The following is a 15,775-nucleotide window of genomic DNA, read 5'->3' as shown; positions in this document are numbered from 1 at the left end:
AATGATATTAAGTTGACTGTCCTTTAGCTTAATCTAACACAATTTATCAACAGCACCAGCTCCCCAATTTCAAAGTGCAGAAGAATCATAAAGGGCTTGTTAAAAGTGGTTTCCTGGATCCTATTCCCAGAGATTCCTTCTCCCAAATCAAGTAGGGCATAAATTTGCATTTCTAACAAGCTGGAAGCAGTAGCCAATGCTGTTAGTTCAAGGGCTGTGCTTCCAGTAACACCAATTAAGAGAAATCCAATTAAAGGGGTCACTTTTCTCCTAGGGACATTTATTTACAATGTTCAAAAACTTCATCAAATGTCATTCTTCCCTTAATCTCTTTAAACAGTGAGTAGAAAAGTGATTTAGAAATTTATATTTAAATATTTCAGGGTAAATACATTAGCAAAACAAATAAGAAAATGAGGAAAAGGTCTCATTCTTGATTGCCTAGGAAGAACCTTTCAAAAACTTTAAGACATTTAATAGGGGGAAAAACATAAAACTTTACTGAAGGGCATGAAATAACTTATGAAACATTAATAAGATGTCAAAATGGTTTCCATGAAGAATTTATAACACAGAAAAATGCTTAGGCAATGTTTAGTGAAAGGAGGAAATACAAAAATGTACATAAGATATGAACACAATTATGTAAAATAAACAAAAGCTATACAGAGAAGGAAGAATGGAATATACCCTAACACAACAAAGGTAATTTCTGGGTAGTGGAACTAGATGAAGGTTTTCCTGAGTACTTTTCACATTTTTCAAATATTTTGTAACAAACACATTTTTAACAGTTTAAAAAATATTACAGTTTATTAAAAATTAAATACAGGAGTTTCTGTCGTGGCTCAGCGTAAATGAATCTGAATATCCATGAGGACACAGGTTCAATTCCTGGCCTCTCTCAGTGAGTTAAGGATCCGGTGTTGCCGTGAGCTGTGGTTTAGGTCAAAGATGCGGTTCAGATCTGGCATTGCTGTGGCTGTGGCATAGGCTGGTGGCTACAGCTCTGATTGGACCCCTAACATGGGAACTTCCATATGCCAGGGTGCGGCCGGAAAAAATAAATAAATAAACAATTTAAAAACTCAATATAGGAGTTCCCGTCGTGGCGCGCAGTGGTTAACGAATCCGACTAGGAACCATGAGGTTGCGGGTTCGGTCCCTGCCCTTGCTCAGTGGGTTAAGGGTCCGGCGTTGCCGTGAGCTGTGGTGTAGGTTGCAGACGCGGCTCGGATCCCGCGTTGCTGTGGCTCTGGCGTAGGCCGGTGGCTACAGCTCCGATTCAACCCCTAGCCTGGGAACCTCCATATGCCGCGGGAGCGGCCCAAGAAATAGCAACAACAACAACAACAAAAAGACAAAAGACAAAAAGACAAAAAAAAAAAAAACAAAAAAAACTCAATATAAATATAATACACTTACCATTTATATCATTGCCTTCAGAAGTCCCATTTAAAGCAGAACAATTCAAATCAAACTTATATCGTCCTAGGTAACAATGTTTTACCATCTGATTCAAATGTTCATAAAAATGGCAGTGATATAAAAGAGCCTGAAGGGCAGGTTTTCCTATGAGTGACAGTCCAGAGTCCTCGTCATGGACACAAGGGCCCTTTAGGAAAAGAGGGAGAGAGCGACAGTGATTTATCACATAATTTCTTCAAAAAGACCCACTGTCTCTCCACATTCCCCTCAACCAACAAATGCTTTCATCTGTCCCTGTCCTAATATACCAACCTGACCCAAGCAAATTCCCTGAAGGCAGAAGGCTGATCAAGTCTATCTATTGAGAGGATACTTAGTTTAAAATGTTCCTATGAAACTGTACAGCTTTAACCAAGTAATTATATATTTGAGCCATAAATACAGTTAAAAGTATGCAAAGGATCAGTTTAAAGTATACAAATAATCACATCATCAGTTTATTTTTTAGTAAGATAATAATATAGTTAATATTTTTTAAACATACCAAAGAAAGAAAAATAAAAGATAAAAACAGAAATCTAAGCGACAACAGGAAAGGTCTGGTCAAAACCTATTCAAAGTTTATTACTGTGAAATTTGCATGTTTGTCCTTTCTCTCACACCGCTTGATCACCAAGACATGAATAATAAAACTAACTATCTAGGAATATAAAGTAATAGTCGGAGGTAAAATTACAAGTTAAAGGTATAATTACATTAATAAGATTATTTCCATTAACCCTTCTCTTTAATGGTAGTATTAAAATTAAACTTACTTCGATATTAAAAATAATTCAGTTAAGTTTACTAAACTCCAACTATATACAAACCCCAATAAATAATAAAAGTATTAAACAAAGTAGCACAAATACTGTTTTAATATATTTCATAATAATGCTCAGAACAATTTTCTAATATTTTACTATATAGATTATATGAAATTATTTGAAATTCTTACTTTTGTAAAATCATGTCTATATTTCCTGAATTAGTTACAGCCACAGTCTAATTTCACAAGGGTTTAACCAAAAATAGATGAATGAATGTAAACTGTATAAACGTTGAAAACAAATTCTTCAAGAGTTCTTAAATCTGTTGTTTCTTTATTCTGTAAAGGCCCACTGAGGCTGATGAGTTTACCATCTGCTAGAAGGTAAGGTGTTACAAACCCACTGTCTTTGAAAATCCACTCTCTAGTTATAAATATTTTCAAAGTAAGTTAAAGTTACACATGTAAGTACAATGTAAAACTATAGTAATTATTCTATAAATATGCATAATTATCATTGTAATAAAGAATATAATTAACGAAATCACATTAACCCTTTAATTAATGTTTTAAAATCTCATTTTTCTCTAGTTCTCACTAATATAAAATGAAAAATATTTAGAGTATAAGGATAATGAAAGAAGTCATAAAAGACATATTTAAATGTACCTAATAAAGTTTTAGAACCAGATTATTTTTCTTTGCCTATAAACCATAGTGAAAATTATTTGGCCTACCAAGATTGAAGAAATTAAACTAATTCTGGTATGAAAAAAAGAATATCCCAGGATACGATGTTAGGAGAAACTGGGAGATAGAAATGTAAAAGACAAGGAGACAGAAAATTAATTCAAGAGGCCTAATGTAAGACTCACATAATTTGTGGAAAGATAAAACAAAGAAAAAGGAAAAGTCATTTTTAAAATAAATATGAAAAAATTGTCAGAGGCAAAAGATATAAAATAGCTATGTCTCCAAGTTAAGGAGTTTAATAAATGTCAAGCAAGAGAAATGAAAGACATATAATCAAAAAATTCCAGAGCATCAAAGATGACGTGAAGATGGTAAAAGTCATCCATAAAGAGGTAAAAAGAATCAGATGGGCATCCAATTTTTCAATCACAACACAAGATGTTAGAAGACAGTGGAGCAAAATTCTTAGGAGGAAGGATTTCAACTTAATACTTGGTAACCCAAAATATCAATCCAGTGCAATTTAAGTACATTTTCAAACAAAGAAGAACTCAGAAGAATGTCATTCATGCATTTGTTTTTAGGTAGGAATACAATTGTTTTGAGGATGATTACCAGGAAAGCAGATTCTAATTGAAGAGAAAGGATGATTAAGAGCTTAAAAAACTTGAGCTATTATATGACTCACAATGCAAGAAAAAAAATTAATAGAAATTCTAAGGGAAAAAAAACCACCCAATGCACAAATAAATTTTTTATAATCACACACACACACACACACACACACACACACACACACACACACACCAGGAATGCTTTCCTCTGAGTCCTGGAGAGGTCACAGCCCTGGAAGCAGAGATAAGGAAGTCTAACCACACCCCAATAAATGGCTCTGTAATGAATTACTGGTTTCCACTTTTGAGGCTGCAGAAAAGAACCTAAACATAATCAGTCTTCACAAAGTAAAAGTAGAGATAAAACTGACAAAGATTAGCAGTAGAAGTGGGGGAGGAGACACTGGTAAAGGACAGCAACACCTTAACCACACCTTACTTTTTAATTGGGAGGTGGGGTGGAGGAGTAAGAGATATGATGCATAGGTAAGGAGACCAGAAACAGCAGTGGTGGCCAGGGGAGAAACTAGGACCAGTAAGTAAAACTATATTGTCAGGACTCTATTTAAATGAGCTAACACCTAAATACTGACAGAGTAAAGGATCAAACATTATTGCAAACATACTATTTAGAGACAGGAAGGTAACTACCTGAAGAATTAAAATCAGTAGCAGGTAAAGCTGTTTCTGTGAATGGAAGGAGTAATGGATTTCATTATAAGCTCTATTAGCTTTTTTACAGTGAATATTTATTACTTGAAATAAACAATTTTTTCTAAAAATTCAAACAATCCATTCAAAATATTTTTTCAGGAAAACTAAAGGATATGGAATATGTACATATTACATAACCATTATTTACTTTTACTTATTTTAACTAAGCCTGAATCCCGTATCTCCACATGTCAGAGCTTCCCGGTAGCAATGGCACATTGTCAGCAGAGCTTTAATCACAGCAGTGAAGCCAGGTTCAGCATACGCACAAAAGATAGTCTGACTTAGGCTTTCTACACATGACTAATGTACAAGAGCCAGAAAAATGAAGACCTCCATGCATATACTAGACTCTGCTCCACAGATTCATCAGTAATTGATGGGCCTGTCTTCTGGCAAGGTGGGGAACTCAGCACAGTCTAATTGCTCTGCCTCAGGATGTCTATATCCTTACCAGCCTGCCCTCAGGTGAGTGCTGGGGCTGCCAGATCATCTGCACTACTGCCAGGGAAAGCTGAGAAAGATAATATGCAAAGAAAGAAAACTCTGCAATTCACCAGAGGGCATTACAAATAAATCTGCAAAGAAAATAGCAAATTAATTAAGTCATAGAATACTCCAATTAACTTCTAAATATTGCTCTCAAAGATGCAATAAGCTGTAATATATTTAAAACATACGTTCTCCTAGTGTCACAATACTAAAATACCCATTAGCTATGAAGCAAAACAAGTTTACATTTAAGAACAACGGAGAATATTTTCAAGAAAAATGGAATTATTTTTATATATAAGAAACTTTCATTTTACTTTTCTTTTTCTTTTTAGGGCTGTACCCATGGCATATGGAAGATCCCAGGCTAAGGATCAAATTAGAGCCACAGCTGCAGGCCTACATTACAGCCACAGCAATGCCAGATCCAAGCCACATCTGCAACCTACACCACAGCTCATGACGTCAGAGTAACCCACTGAGTGAGGCTAGGGATCAAACCCGGAACCTCATGGATACTTGTCAGGCTCATTACCTCTGAACCACAACAGGAACTCCTGTAACAAACTTTTAAATGCTATAATGTAACACAGATTGAAAAAAGATCCTAACTACATAAGAAAAACCTAATTACATACAAATTATGAATATAGCTAAAATTATATTGCTTCTCTGACACCAAATATTTATTGTTTTGTGAAATCAATAGTCATAATGATTCATGATGGACACATCTTTTCATTCAAAGATGAAAAATATGCATTATAATTATCACAACAAATATGGAAATGATACATACTACAACTATAAATGAGTCAGCCATCTCTCTACAACACACTAAACACATATGCAAACAGTCTGGTTCTGTCCATGGAGAGTGCACAGACTCAATGACCCCTCCCTAGGAACAATGAGCACATTTAGGACCCAGATCTCATTTCTATATACCATTCTTCACTGAAAGAAATCAGGGCTCTCTGAGCAAATACCTGATTCCAGGGCGGGGCTGAGAAAGTCTTAGCATCTTGCTATACCAGAAAGTAAGGAAGTGTTCAAACACTGATTAAAAATGTTAAAAGGTTCCTTTGTGCTATATATTAGAGTCCAGATATGTGATCTCATATGGTATTTGTCTTTCTCTTTCTGACTTAATTCACTCAGAATGAGAGTCTCTAGTTCCATCCATGTTGCTGCAAATGGCATTATTTTGTTCTTTTTTATGGCCCAGTAGTATTCCATTGTGTATATATACCACATCTTCCTGACCCAATCCTCCATCAGTGGACATTTGGGTTGTTTCCATGTCTTGGCTATTGTGAATAGTGCTGCAATGAACATGTGGGTGCACGCATCTTTCCACAGAAAAGAAAATCATGGACTTAGAGAATAGACTTGTGGTTGCCAAGGTGGAAGGGGAGGGAGTGGGAGGGACAGGGAGCTTGGGGTAAATAGATGCAGAATGTTGCCTTCGGGATGGATTAGCAATGGGATTCTGCTGTGTAGCACTGGGAACTCTGTCTACTCAATTATGATGGAACATGTGATGTGAGAAAAAAGAATGTATACGTGTATGTGTAACTGGGTCACCATGCTGTGCAGTAGAAAAAAAATATATAAATAAGTGATAAAAAAAATGTTAAAAGTACGCAGGAGTCTTCTCCTCCCAGCCAAATCTGAAACTCCTCCCAAGCAAATATGAAATTGAACATCTAAATAATGATAGTGATTATAACCCATAAAAGAGGCTAAGAATCCTTGAGTTCAAACTAAATCCAGCAACAGAATCTTCACATTCCATAGGACTAAATCCAAATCAGACTATAGGAAATCAGTTTACAAGACACCAGCCAACTGGGAGCACAACATGGTTTAAGGTCTCTTGAGAGAGGGAGTAGCCAACATTATAAACATTATAAACATGCTTTAAGGTCTCCTGAGAGAGGGAGTAGCCAACATTATAAACATTGGTCTTAAAAAGCAGTCCACACTTTTCTACGCAAAAGTGAAAAGACCTATAATGCACCAAGGACTGGTGCCATAGGAACTCGGTGCTTGTGCAGCAGGAGTCTGGTTTCCAGGTCCTGTTAGGGCTGCTAAGTGCCCAGGAGAGCTGTGCTGAGAGGTTCTCTATCTGTGCCTACTCCTTATGACCACCCACTCCCTGTACGTTTATCTATCCAGGGAAAGATAATGGGAGTTATGCTACCAAAATTAAGACCTGATTTTCAACTTTATTTACTTAGCAATATCAATAAGACTAACAGAAAAAATGAAATGATTTGCACATTTCTACACATTAGCAAAGACTGATGGAGCACCATCTTCTCTGTGGTTGGGGCTGGAAGAAATTTTTTTTAAATATTAAAAATATGGTCCTGAAATATACATTCCATTTAGGAAGATTAAGTTAAATGATAAGAAATAGGCAAGCAGTAAAGGTTATACAAGGGAAAGAACTTAATTTAATGATATAGACATTAAATGCCAATATTTTTCAGAGAAGAGGAAGATTAAGATAGATTATAGCAGTCAGTGGTTTTTTAAAATTAAAAAATGTATTGTACAACACAGGGAATACAGATAATATTTTATAACTTTAAATGAAATACAACCTCTAAAAAACATGAATTACTATGTTGTACATCTAAAACTTACATAATTTTATACATCAACTATATTTCAATTAAAAAAAAAGAAAGTTTGCAAATGAAATAAACATTACCCAAAAGCTCTTTAAAAAGACTGCTATACTTTGGTAGCTTATAAATAGAAGCAGAAGAAAGAAAAATTATAAGCTAAGTCTTAAAACTTAAGAAAGAACTAAATTTTTATAAAATGTATAATTTTAATAAATTATTTTTTTCAAAACTCTCCCAAAAATGTTTTAAATGATATATGTCTCACCTTATTCCAGAAAAGATTTAAGCCCTATTACAAGGAAAGGTAAATTATAACAAGACAGTAAAAGTAGAGCATAAATGAAAGAAGAATAAAGTTATGAAAAATGTGGAACCAGGAATAAAGCTACAAAGTATATACACATTTGATAGGAGGGCACTGAACTTTACTTAACAATGAAAGGAAACCCAGCCAGACTATAATTGATAATTTACACATGCAAATTATTACCAGAGGTACAGCAATTTCAGTAGTGATAATGAAATAGAAATTTCTGCTGGGTGTGTGCTGAAAGAATAGGGAAAGCAGTAATAATCATAAAGGGAACACTGCACAAGACTCAGTGGATCAAGAGTATGGAGGGCATCAATTTAGATTTCAGGCATCAAAGCAAAACGCAAAGTAGTAAGTGCAATTCTCTTTGTAAGACATAATTAATCAAATTATCGACCTCAACCAAAATAAAATATTTCCAAAGCTTCTAAATACTAGTACCACTTCCTGCTAAATCTTTCAAAACACTGCAAAATATACACCAAGAAAAGTAAATGAAACATTTGGTTGCCAAAGATTATTCATCATTCTACCAGAGACAGTTTTAATTTTAAAATTCTGGAGGAGTTCCCACTGCGGCTCAGTGAGTTAAGAACCTGACTGCAGTGGCTCAGGTCACTGTGGAGACGCAGATCAATCTCCAGCCTAGTGCAGTGTGCTAAAGGATCTAGTGTTGCCACAGTTGTGGCTTGGATTCAGAACCTGGCCTGGGAACTTCCATATGCTACAAGTGTGGCTGTAAACATAAATAACTAAATAAATAAAATAACTAAAACAAAATAAAATAAAATGCTGGAAAGTAGCACCCTCTTTCTGGCTGTAGTAAACTGACAAATGTCACAACTTCATGGAGGTTATAAAATTTCATTATCTATAGTTGAAGACTATCATCTCCTTTACTAGAACAGCTGTTTTCACTTTGGGATTTAACTTTTTAAAACTGAAGGACAAATACTGGATTATCAACTATTTATACTGCTAAGTGAGGACACAAAAAATAATAGCCAAAAATAGATCAAAAAAGAGAGAGAGGAAGAAAATGTGAGTCTGTTAAAAATGCACAAAAACATTTAGATTTATTTTTCTAATTTTGCTTAAGATTATAAGTTTCATCACCAAGTACTATTTTGGATTAGAGTAGCTCTCAAATATTTTTGATTCCAGTAAACACAGACAAAGCAAAAGACTCCAAAAAGCACACTTAACATTACCATTTTCAACTTTTTAGTAGAAAAAAATCTATGATGAAGAACTAGAGAATAATAAAAAAGCTGCAATAAGCATGTCACCAGCAGCAAAAAGGAACTGTACATTATTTAACTTTTAGAAAAAATGTGAACTTCTACACAAAGTTCGATGTGATGTCCCAAAAGCTTGATAGAGTCCGGACATCTTATTACTTTTGACTTTATATTTATTTCAATAATAAAAAAAATTCGCTAACAGTACCTCACCAAGATTATAGTATACAAGTGTCACTACTTTAACAATGGGAAAGAGATTATTTGCACTTGAACCAAGAACAATATGCTTTCAAAACCTAGTTATTACATAAGAGGCATCAAAACCACAACCCTGTTAATATGAACATTAATCCCAGGTATTTTTTCTAGTTCGTGTCCTACAGTTTTATTACAACACAGACTGTGAATAACAACCATTATCAGAAAGCATGTTAAACAAATTAGTGAAGCCTGTGGAAAAGCAGCCTGGAATTTTCAATCATTGGCAGTTAGGCTGGGTTTGTAAAATCTGGAAAAAGTGATCCTTCCAAGAGTTAAATGAGATCCAGGCCTTAACAACCACCTGGATTCATGTCAGGTGACTGCCCAAAAAGCTGCCCTCAATGCAGCTCAACTAGAGACAGTGATTTCTCCAAAGATATAGTCTAATGAAAATTTAAAAAGAAACCTTAGATTTGTCTAGTATCCTTGGGGTGGGGGGAGATGCAACAGTGTGATAAACATACATACAGGATGAGGACTTAGGGCTAAGAGATAGGGAAGAAGAGGAGCACATCTGATCGCCCCAGGAAAAGCACTTTTCTATCCTCCTAATCATCTAAAAAAGCAATAGGCTATAAAAAAGTTAGGTAAAACTATTTACTGACTTGATATTCAGAACATGAAACAAAAAATTAATCCAATAGAAACCAAAGAAAGATAAATGATGACACCAACTGCACTAACCCAAAAAGAAAAAAAAAAAAAACATTAACATCAATGCATATTGATAAATAAATTTATTATTATTGAATTAGATAGACAATATAATGAGTGGGAAAGAGAAACTGCCTGGACTCAGAGGAAAAGGGTGTGATTTAGGGCAAACTACTTAAACCTGCTATACTAAATTTTCTTCATCTACAATACGAGGATAATAATGGTTCATAACTCAAATCATTACACAAGCTGATATTTGTCATGCTTCTAGAAGAGTACCTAGTACATATGATGATTATTTCTATTTAAATGAATTTTTAACACTATGGAGAAGAATTTGTACATCTAATCAAGCATAAGAGAATTTCTACCTTCTCTTTTAAGAGATCCTATTGGCTTGTATAATAAAGTTTCATTGTTAATGAAATACATACATACATACATATATATATGTGTATATATATATATGCTGAAACTTTATCATCAATTAATCTCAAATATCTACTAGGCTGATAATTGTTTAAAGTCACCTACCTGCCAAGTATAATCCTTTATAACTACTGAAGGCATTGGAATTACAAGGAGATTCTGAAAAATAAATGCAGCCTGAAATTAAAGGAAAAAAATGTCAATACTGCCATCTTGTTGTCATCTCTGAAATAACCAATATATTGTAATTCAATAACAAAAAAGCATTACCCTGGGCAACTGTACACACTGAGAAGTCATTATGAGAACTTCCCAACTCATCTTGTTAGGTGATGACATAATAGTGGGGGGAACTACTTCATCAGGAAATATATTTTTTCCTATTTCAGAATCCTATTTTTCTAAAAAATTAGTTAGAAAACATAAACTGTTCTGGTAGGACTTCAGAAATATACTTTCATATTTCCATTATCCTCTTACAGATCACCAACACACCTCTCTCTCCTCTCTTTCTTCCTCTCTCATACAAGCTCCTCTCACTAAAAAATTGCTAGTTAGAAATACAAACCACAAACATCCAACTTAACTTCTTGGGCCCTGAAGATGTTTATGTTAGATAATCATAATAATGCAAACAATGATTATCTATTTAGTGAAAGATTATGACATAATTACAGGAGAATAACCAGAGAAACAGAGGGGATCCAAAGGGAGTGCAATCTTCAACCATCTTAATTGGAAGTCAACGGATAATCTTTAAACTTGGTAAATCAATAGAAAGCTACTTTACAAGTAGCTACAAGTAAAGCTACACATTACTATTAAAAAGCAAATGAGAAAACTACAGCTTTAGGATTTTGGAACTGGAACCTGGCTAACAGTGGGCCCAGGAGCTGCTATTTTCTTTATAAGCCTCTAAGCACTATCTGATTACTGTTCTTAAAATGGTCTCCATCAATCATCACTTTGATAAAAGCAGCAAAAAAGAAATCCATAAACTATTCAGAAAAAATTAAAATAGCATTTACTTTTCCTCTTACATGTTATATAATAAATACTACAGAGTATTCTGAAAGCCCCTTATCTTAAGTAAAGATTTATACACTTAAACACTGAGATAATATAAAAGCAATTTTTTTTCCTGTGAACTACTTTTCAATGTGTAATAAGAGAGAGTTCATATTAAAATACACCGAATTCTGCTTTGATTTTTCAGAGTAAAGGATTCCTATTTTTACTGTGAACCAATACCATTTAGTTCTCTACTATTTCATTTGGATTTTTTGCAGGAAGAGGAGACAATGGTCAGTGGTCAGCTCGCCATGTTGAACAGGGAATATGGTTTATGAGAACTATCACAACAGATTTCCAAGAGAAAAAAATGGAGGAGGAACTAAAAGACAGACCTACCTCCCGGCGCACCATGCTACATTCTGACTGGTCCAGAAGAATGTTCAGCACTGTTCCCCAGAGCCCACCAGAAATGTTTTGACAGCTATTTGCCAAAGCCACACAGCCAGTTTCAAGGGTGGTCAGTGCTGATCCTAATCCCAGTGAAGTGAACCTCACCTGTTCAAAATGAAGAAAACGTTGTCAGACCAAAGAATCCAATTTCACAACATGAACCCTTTATTTTTCTTGTACATAAAATATCATACTTTTATGACACTTTCTCTATAACCTTAAATTACAAAAGTCCTTTAAATAAAACTGTCCTACAAGTTTATGAATGAATAAAAAATCCTATTCCATGATTTAAGAAAATAAAATACAGATAATAAAAGTTAAATAAAAACAAATATGGGGAATTCCCGTCGTGGCGCAGTGGTTAACAAATCCGACTAGGAACCATGAGGTTGCGGGTTCGGTCCCTGCCCTTGCTCAGTGGGTTAACGATCCGGCGTTGCCGTGAGCCATGGTGTAGGTTGCAGACGCGGCTCAGATCCCACGTTGCTGTGGCTCTGGTGTAGGCCGGAGGCTACAGCTCCAATTCAACCCATAGCCTGGGAACCTCCATATGCCACGGGAGCGGCCCAAGAAATAGCAACAACAACAACAACAAAAGACAAAAAGACAAAAAAAAAATAAAACAAACAAACAAAAAAAAAAACAAATATGGCAGTTTCCGTTGTGGCTCAGTGAGTTACAAACCCGATTAGTATCCATGAGGATACGGGTTCGATCCCCAGCCTCACTCAGTGGGGGTAAGGATTCAGCATTGCGGAGAACCGCAGTGTAAGTCACAGATGCGGCTCAGATCCCACATTGCTCTGGCTGTGGTGTAGGCTAGCAGCTGTAGCTCCAATTTGACCCCCGGCCTGAGAACTTCCATGTGCTGCACATGTGGCCCTAAAAAGCAAAAAACAAAACCCGAGACAAAAAAAAAAAAAAAAAAAAAAAACCACAAAGTCAAAACCAGGCATAAGAATAAAAATTATAATTCAAAAGCCTTTTTCTAGGGAAAGCATAGTGCTTACTTTTATGAACATGATTCTTATTTCTCACTTTAAGAGGATACCTATGATTGCATTCTACCTTTCCTTAATTTTTCGTTATTTCTTTAAATGGTTTTAACTTCTTTGAAACTTGTCTAAAAGAGGTAACTGAATTATCGTTTTATAAGTCACTTAGTATTTTCCCCAAAATTATTTTTAATAAAAAATATTTTCAGATAAGGCTGATATGGTGTAAAAGTGCTGCTCAAACTACATATGTTGGAGAACTTCTGAATTCTGATTGCAAAACAGAGTTTCACTGATAACTACAGAGTACAAAAAACAATGTAGTCACAGCTCAGTCAAGCAACCATTCCTAGTTTAATGTGGCTAATGAATGTACCTCTACACTGTAAACAGCACTATATTATACACTTAAGTGGGTAGATCTTAAGTGTTCTAATAACAAAGACAAACAGTAAAGATAGAAGGAAACTTTTGTAAGGGAAGGATATGCTTATAGCATTGATTCTGATGATGTGTTTCTATTTCAGGGGTGTTTACATATCTCCAAATTCATGAAGTTGTACATATTATATATGTATAGCTTTTTGTATGTCAATAAAGTAGTTTAAAAAATTAAATCAGGAGTTCCCGTCGTGGTGCAGTGGTTAATGAATCCGACTAGGAACCATGAGGTTGCGGGTTCGGTCTCTGGCCTTGCTCAGTGGGTTAAGGATCCAGCGTTGCCGTGAGCTGTGGTGTAGGTTGCAGACGCGGCTCGGATCCTGCGTTGCCATGGCTCTGGTGCAGGCTGGTGGCTATAGCTCTGATTTGACCCCTAGCCTGGGAAACTCCATATGCCGTGGGAACGGCCCAAGAAATGGCAAAAAAAAAAAAAAAAAAAAATTTAAATCAGTGAACAAATGGCTAAACTGGAAAACTGATTTATGATATAAAATGTTGCACTGTAACAGTGCTATTCTTGTACTGTAATGGTACTCTTCTTATTAAATGACACTCAAACATCACTTGGCTACTATCCCTCCAAAGTGTTTGAAAATGGCTGGACTTCTCCAATTAATTTTTTGCTGTTCTTTCTGAAAGTGATAGATTCTATAATACATCCTTTCTTACTATTTTTAATCTGTACTCTGAATCTGACTGAATATATTGAAGTCTTAACCTCAATGTGACCAAATTTGAGGACAGGGCTTTTAGGAGGTAATTAAGGTTGAATGAGGTCATAAGAGTGTGATCCTAATCTGATAGGATTGGTGGCCTTATAAGAAGAGAGAAAAGGTCATATGAGCATACAGTGAAAAGGGAGCCACCTGAGAGCCAGAAAGAGTCCTCACCAAACCTGACTACATTGACAACTTCATCTACAACTTTCATCCTCCAAAAGTGTGAGAAAATAAATTTCTTTGTTCAAGCCTCCCAGTCTATGGTATTTTATTAGGCAGCCCTAGTTGACTAAGACAGGGGTAAATATAGCTTAACTTATAGTCACTAAAAATAAACTCATTTTGGAAAATACAAATATGTATATACATATATATTTTATTTCATTTGTTTTTAATCGACACATAATGGGATCGATTTTCCTTCACACTGACCTCTGGGTCTCGATCAACCCACAGTGGAATCAACCAAGCCAACCCCTGTTGAGTGGGCACGTGTTCTTCACTATGACCACCTAAAGGCAAGAACCAAAGTGACATCCACTCCTAGAAAGAAAAAGAGGGAACAGAAACTCAGAGAAGTTTCTAAGAGTAAAACAGAAAAAGTTTAAAATAATTTAATTTTTAAAAATCAAAACAAAGTAAAAATATTCTTACGACTTGGTTTTAATTCATTATTTAGCCAAAAAAGGCAAACAAAAATCTCAGCTCCTCCTTAAAAAATTATACATAAGAACTGTTCCTCAGAACAGCTATTTTCACCATAATTTAGACAAAATGTACTTCTCTAGCGCATGCAGATTTCAATCAAAATAAATTTCAAGTAAAATTCAGATTTGTATAATACACAGTTTATAAGAAACATCTTAGTCAAAAATCACTTCTTTCTCACATTATCATGCTCCATCATAAGTGACTAGACATGGTTCCCAATGCTACACAACAGGATCTCATTGCTAATCCGTTCCCAAGGCAAGAGTCTGCATCTATTAACCCCAAGCTTCCAGTCCATCCCACTCCCTCCCCTTCCCCCTTGGCAACCATAAGTCTATTCTCCAAGTCCATGATTTTCTTTTCTGTGGAAAGGTTCATTTGTGCCATATATAAGACTCCAGATATAAGTGATATCATATGTTATTTGTCTTTCTCCTTCTGACTTCACTCAGTATGAGAGTGTCTAGTCACTTATGATGGAGCATGATAATGTGAGAAAAAAGAATGTATACATGTATGTGTAACTGGGTCACCATGCTGTAGAGTAGGAAAAAAAAATGTATTGGGGAAATAAAAATAAATAAATAAATAAAAAATAAATCACTTTTGTTTCCTAAACAGAAGTCAGAAGAGATGTTTCTCTAGAATAGACATATTAGACAAAGCACATTCCTTTTCTAGCAACTGTGGGAAAACAGGCAGCTCTCAATGCTCTCACCGAGCTCTGGGCCTGGGCCATCATCTCATGGGATAAGTGAAGCAAGCAAAGAACCGTGCTCTTTGTGACACCTTTTCCCATGAAGGACATAGCATTTCCCCCACGCTCCACATAAAAAGAAGTAATAACCTGAAAAACAAATGCAAACAAATTTGTGGTGGCCTTACTCTTAGTGAATAAATACATAACTTTCTACTGACTTATCTGAATTGAATCCTAAACACATAAAATATATTATAATATTCTTTAGTTTATACATTTAAAAATGGTTAAGAAGGTAAATTGTATGTTATATGTATTTTGCAACTAAAACAAATATTCTTGATTTAAATTTTTTTTCCATTTGGAATTTGTACAAAGAATGTGTAGTATACTCCTAGGAGATTTTGTGATTTAAAATATGCTTTAGAGTATACTTCAAGTAAAATAATT

At 35.0% G+C, this 15,775-nt stretch overlaps 1 protein-coding gene across 45 annotated transcripts in view; it reads right to left on the bottom strand.

The window, feature by feature from the left end:
* RTTN (rotatin) overlaps positions 1-15,775 on the bottom strand; it is a 144,256-nt gene that overhangs the window by 54,229 nt on the left and 74,252 nt on the right. For 36 of the 45 annotated variants that reach the window (XM_085017773.1, XM_085017779.1, XM_085017813.1 and 33 more), the window contains 5 exons: positions 15,344-15,472; positions 14,347-14,457; positions 11,703-11,861; positions 10,398-10,469; positions 1,426-1,615 (listed from right to left, as the gene is read on the bottom strand). In XM_085017773.1, coding sequence (XP_084873899.1) covers positions 1,426-1,615; positions 10,398-10,469; positions 11,703-11,861; positions 14,347-14,457; positions 15,344-15,472 — 661 coding nt within the window. The remainder of the gene's footprint in view (positions 1-1,425; positions 1,616-10,397; positions 10,470-11,702; positions 11,862-14,346; positions 14,458-15,343; positions 15,473-15,775) is intronic. The other 9 variants (XM_085017784.1, XM_085017802.1, XM_085017838.1 and 6 more) reach the window with 1 other exon arrangement.

The sequence above is a fragment of the Sus scrofa genome, chromosome 1 (assembly GCF_054392235.1).
Source record: "Sus scrofa isolate SSC_HxYL_T2T_F1_AM1 chromosome 1, Sscrofa_HxYL_maternal_Yorkshire_Landrace_v2.0, whole genome shotgun sequence".
Taxonomy (NCBI): Eukaryota; Metazoa; Chordata; class Mammalia; order Artiodactyla; family Suidae; genus Sus; species Sus scrofa.
Note: the sequence above shows the minus strand (reverse complement) of the source record. Positions and strands in the feature narration are given on the sequence as shown.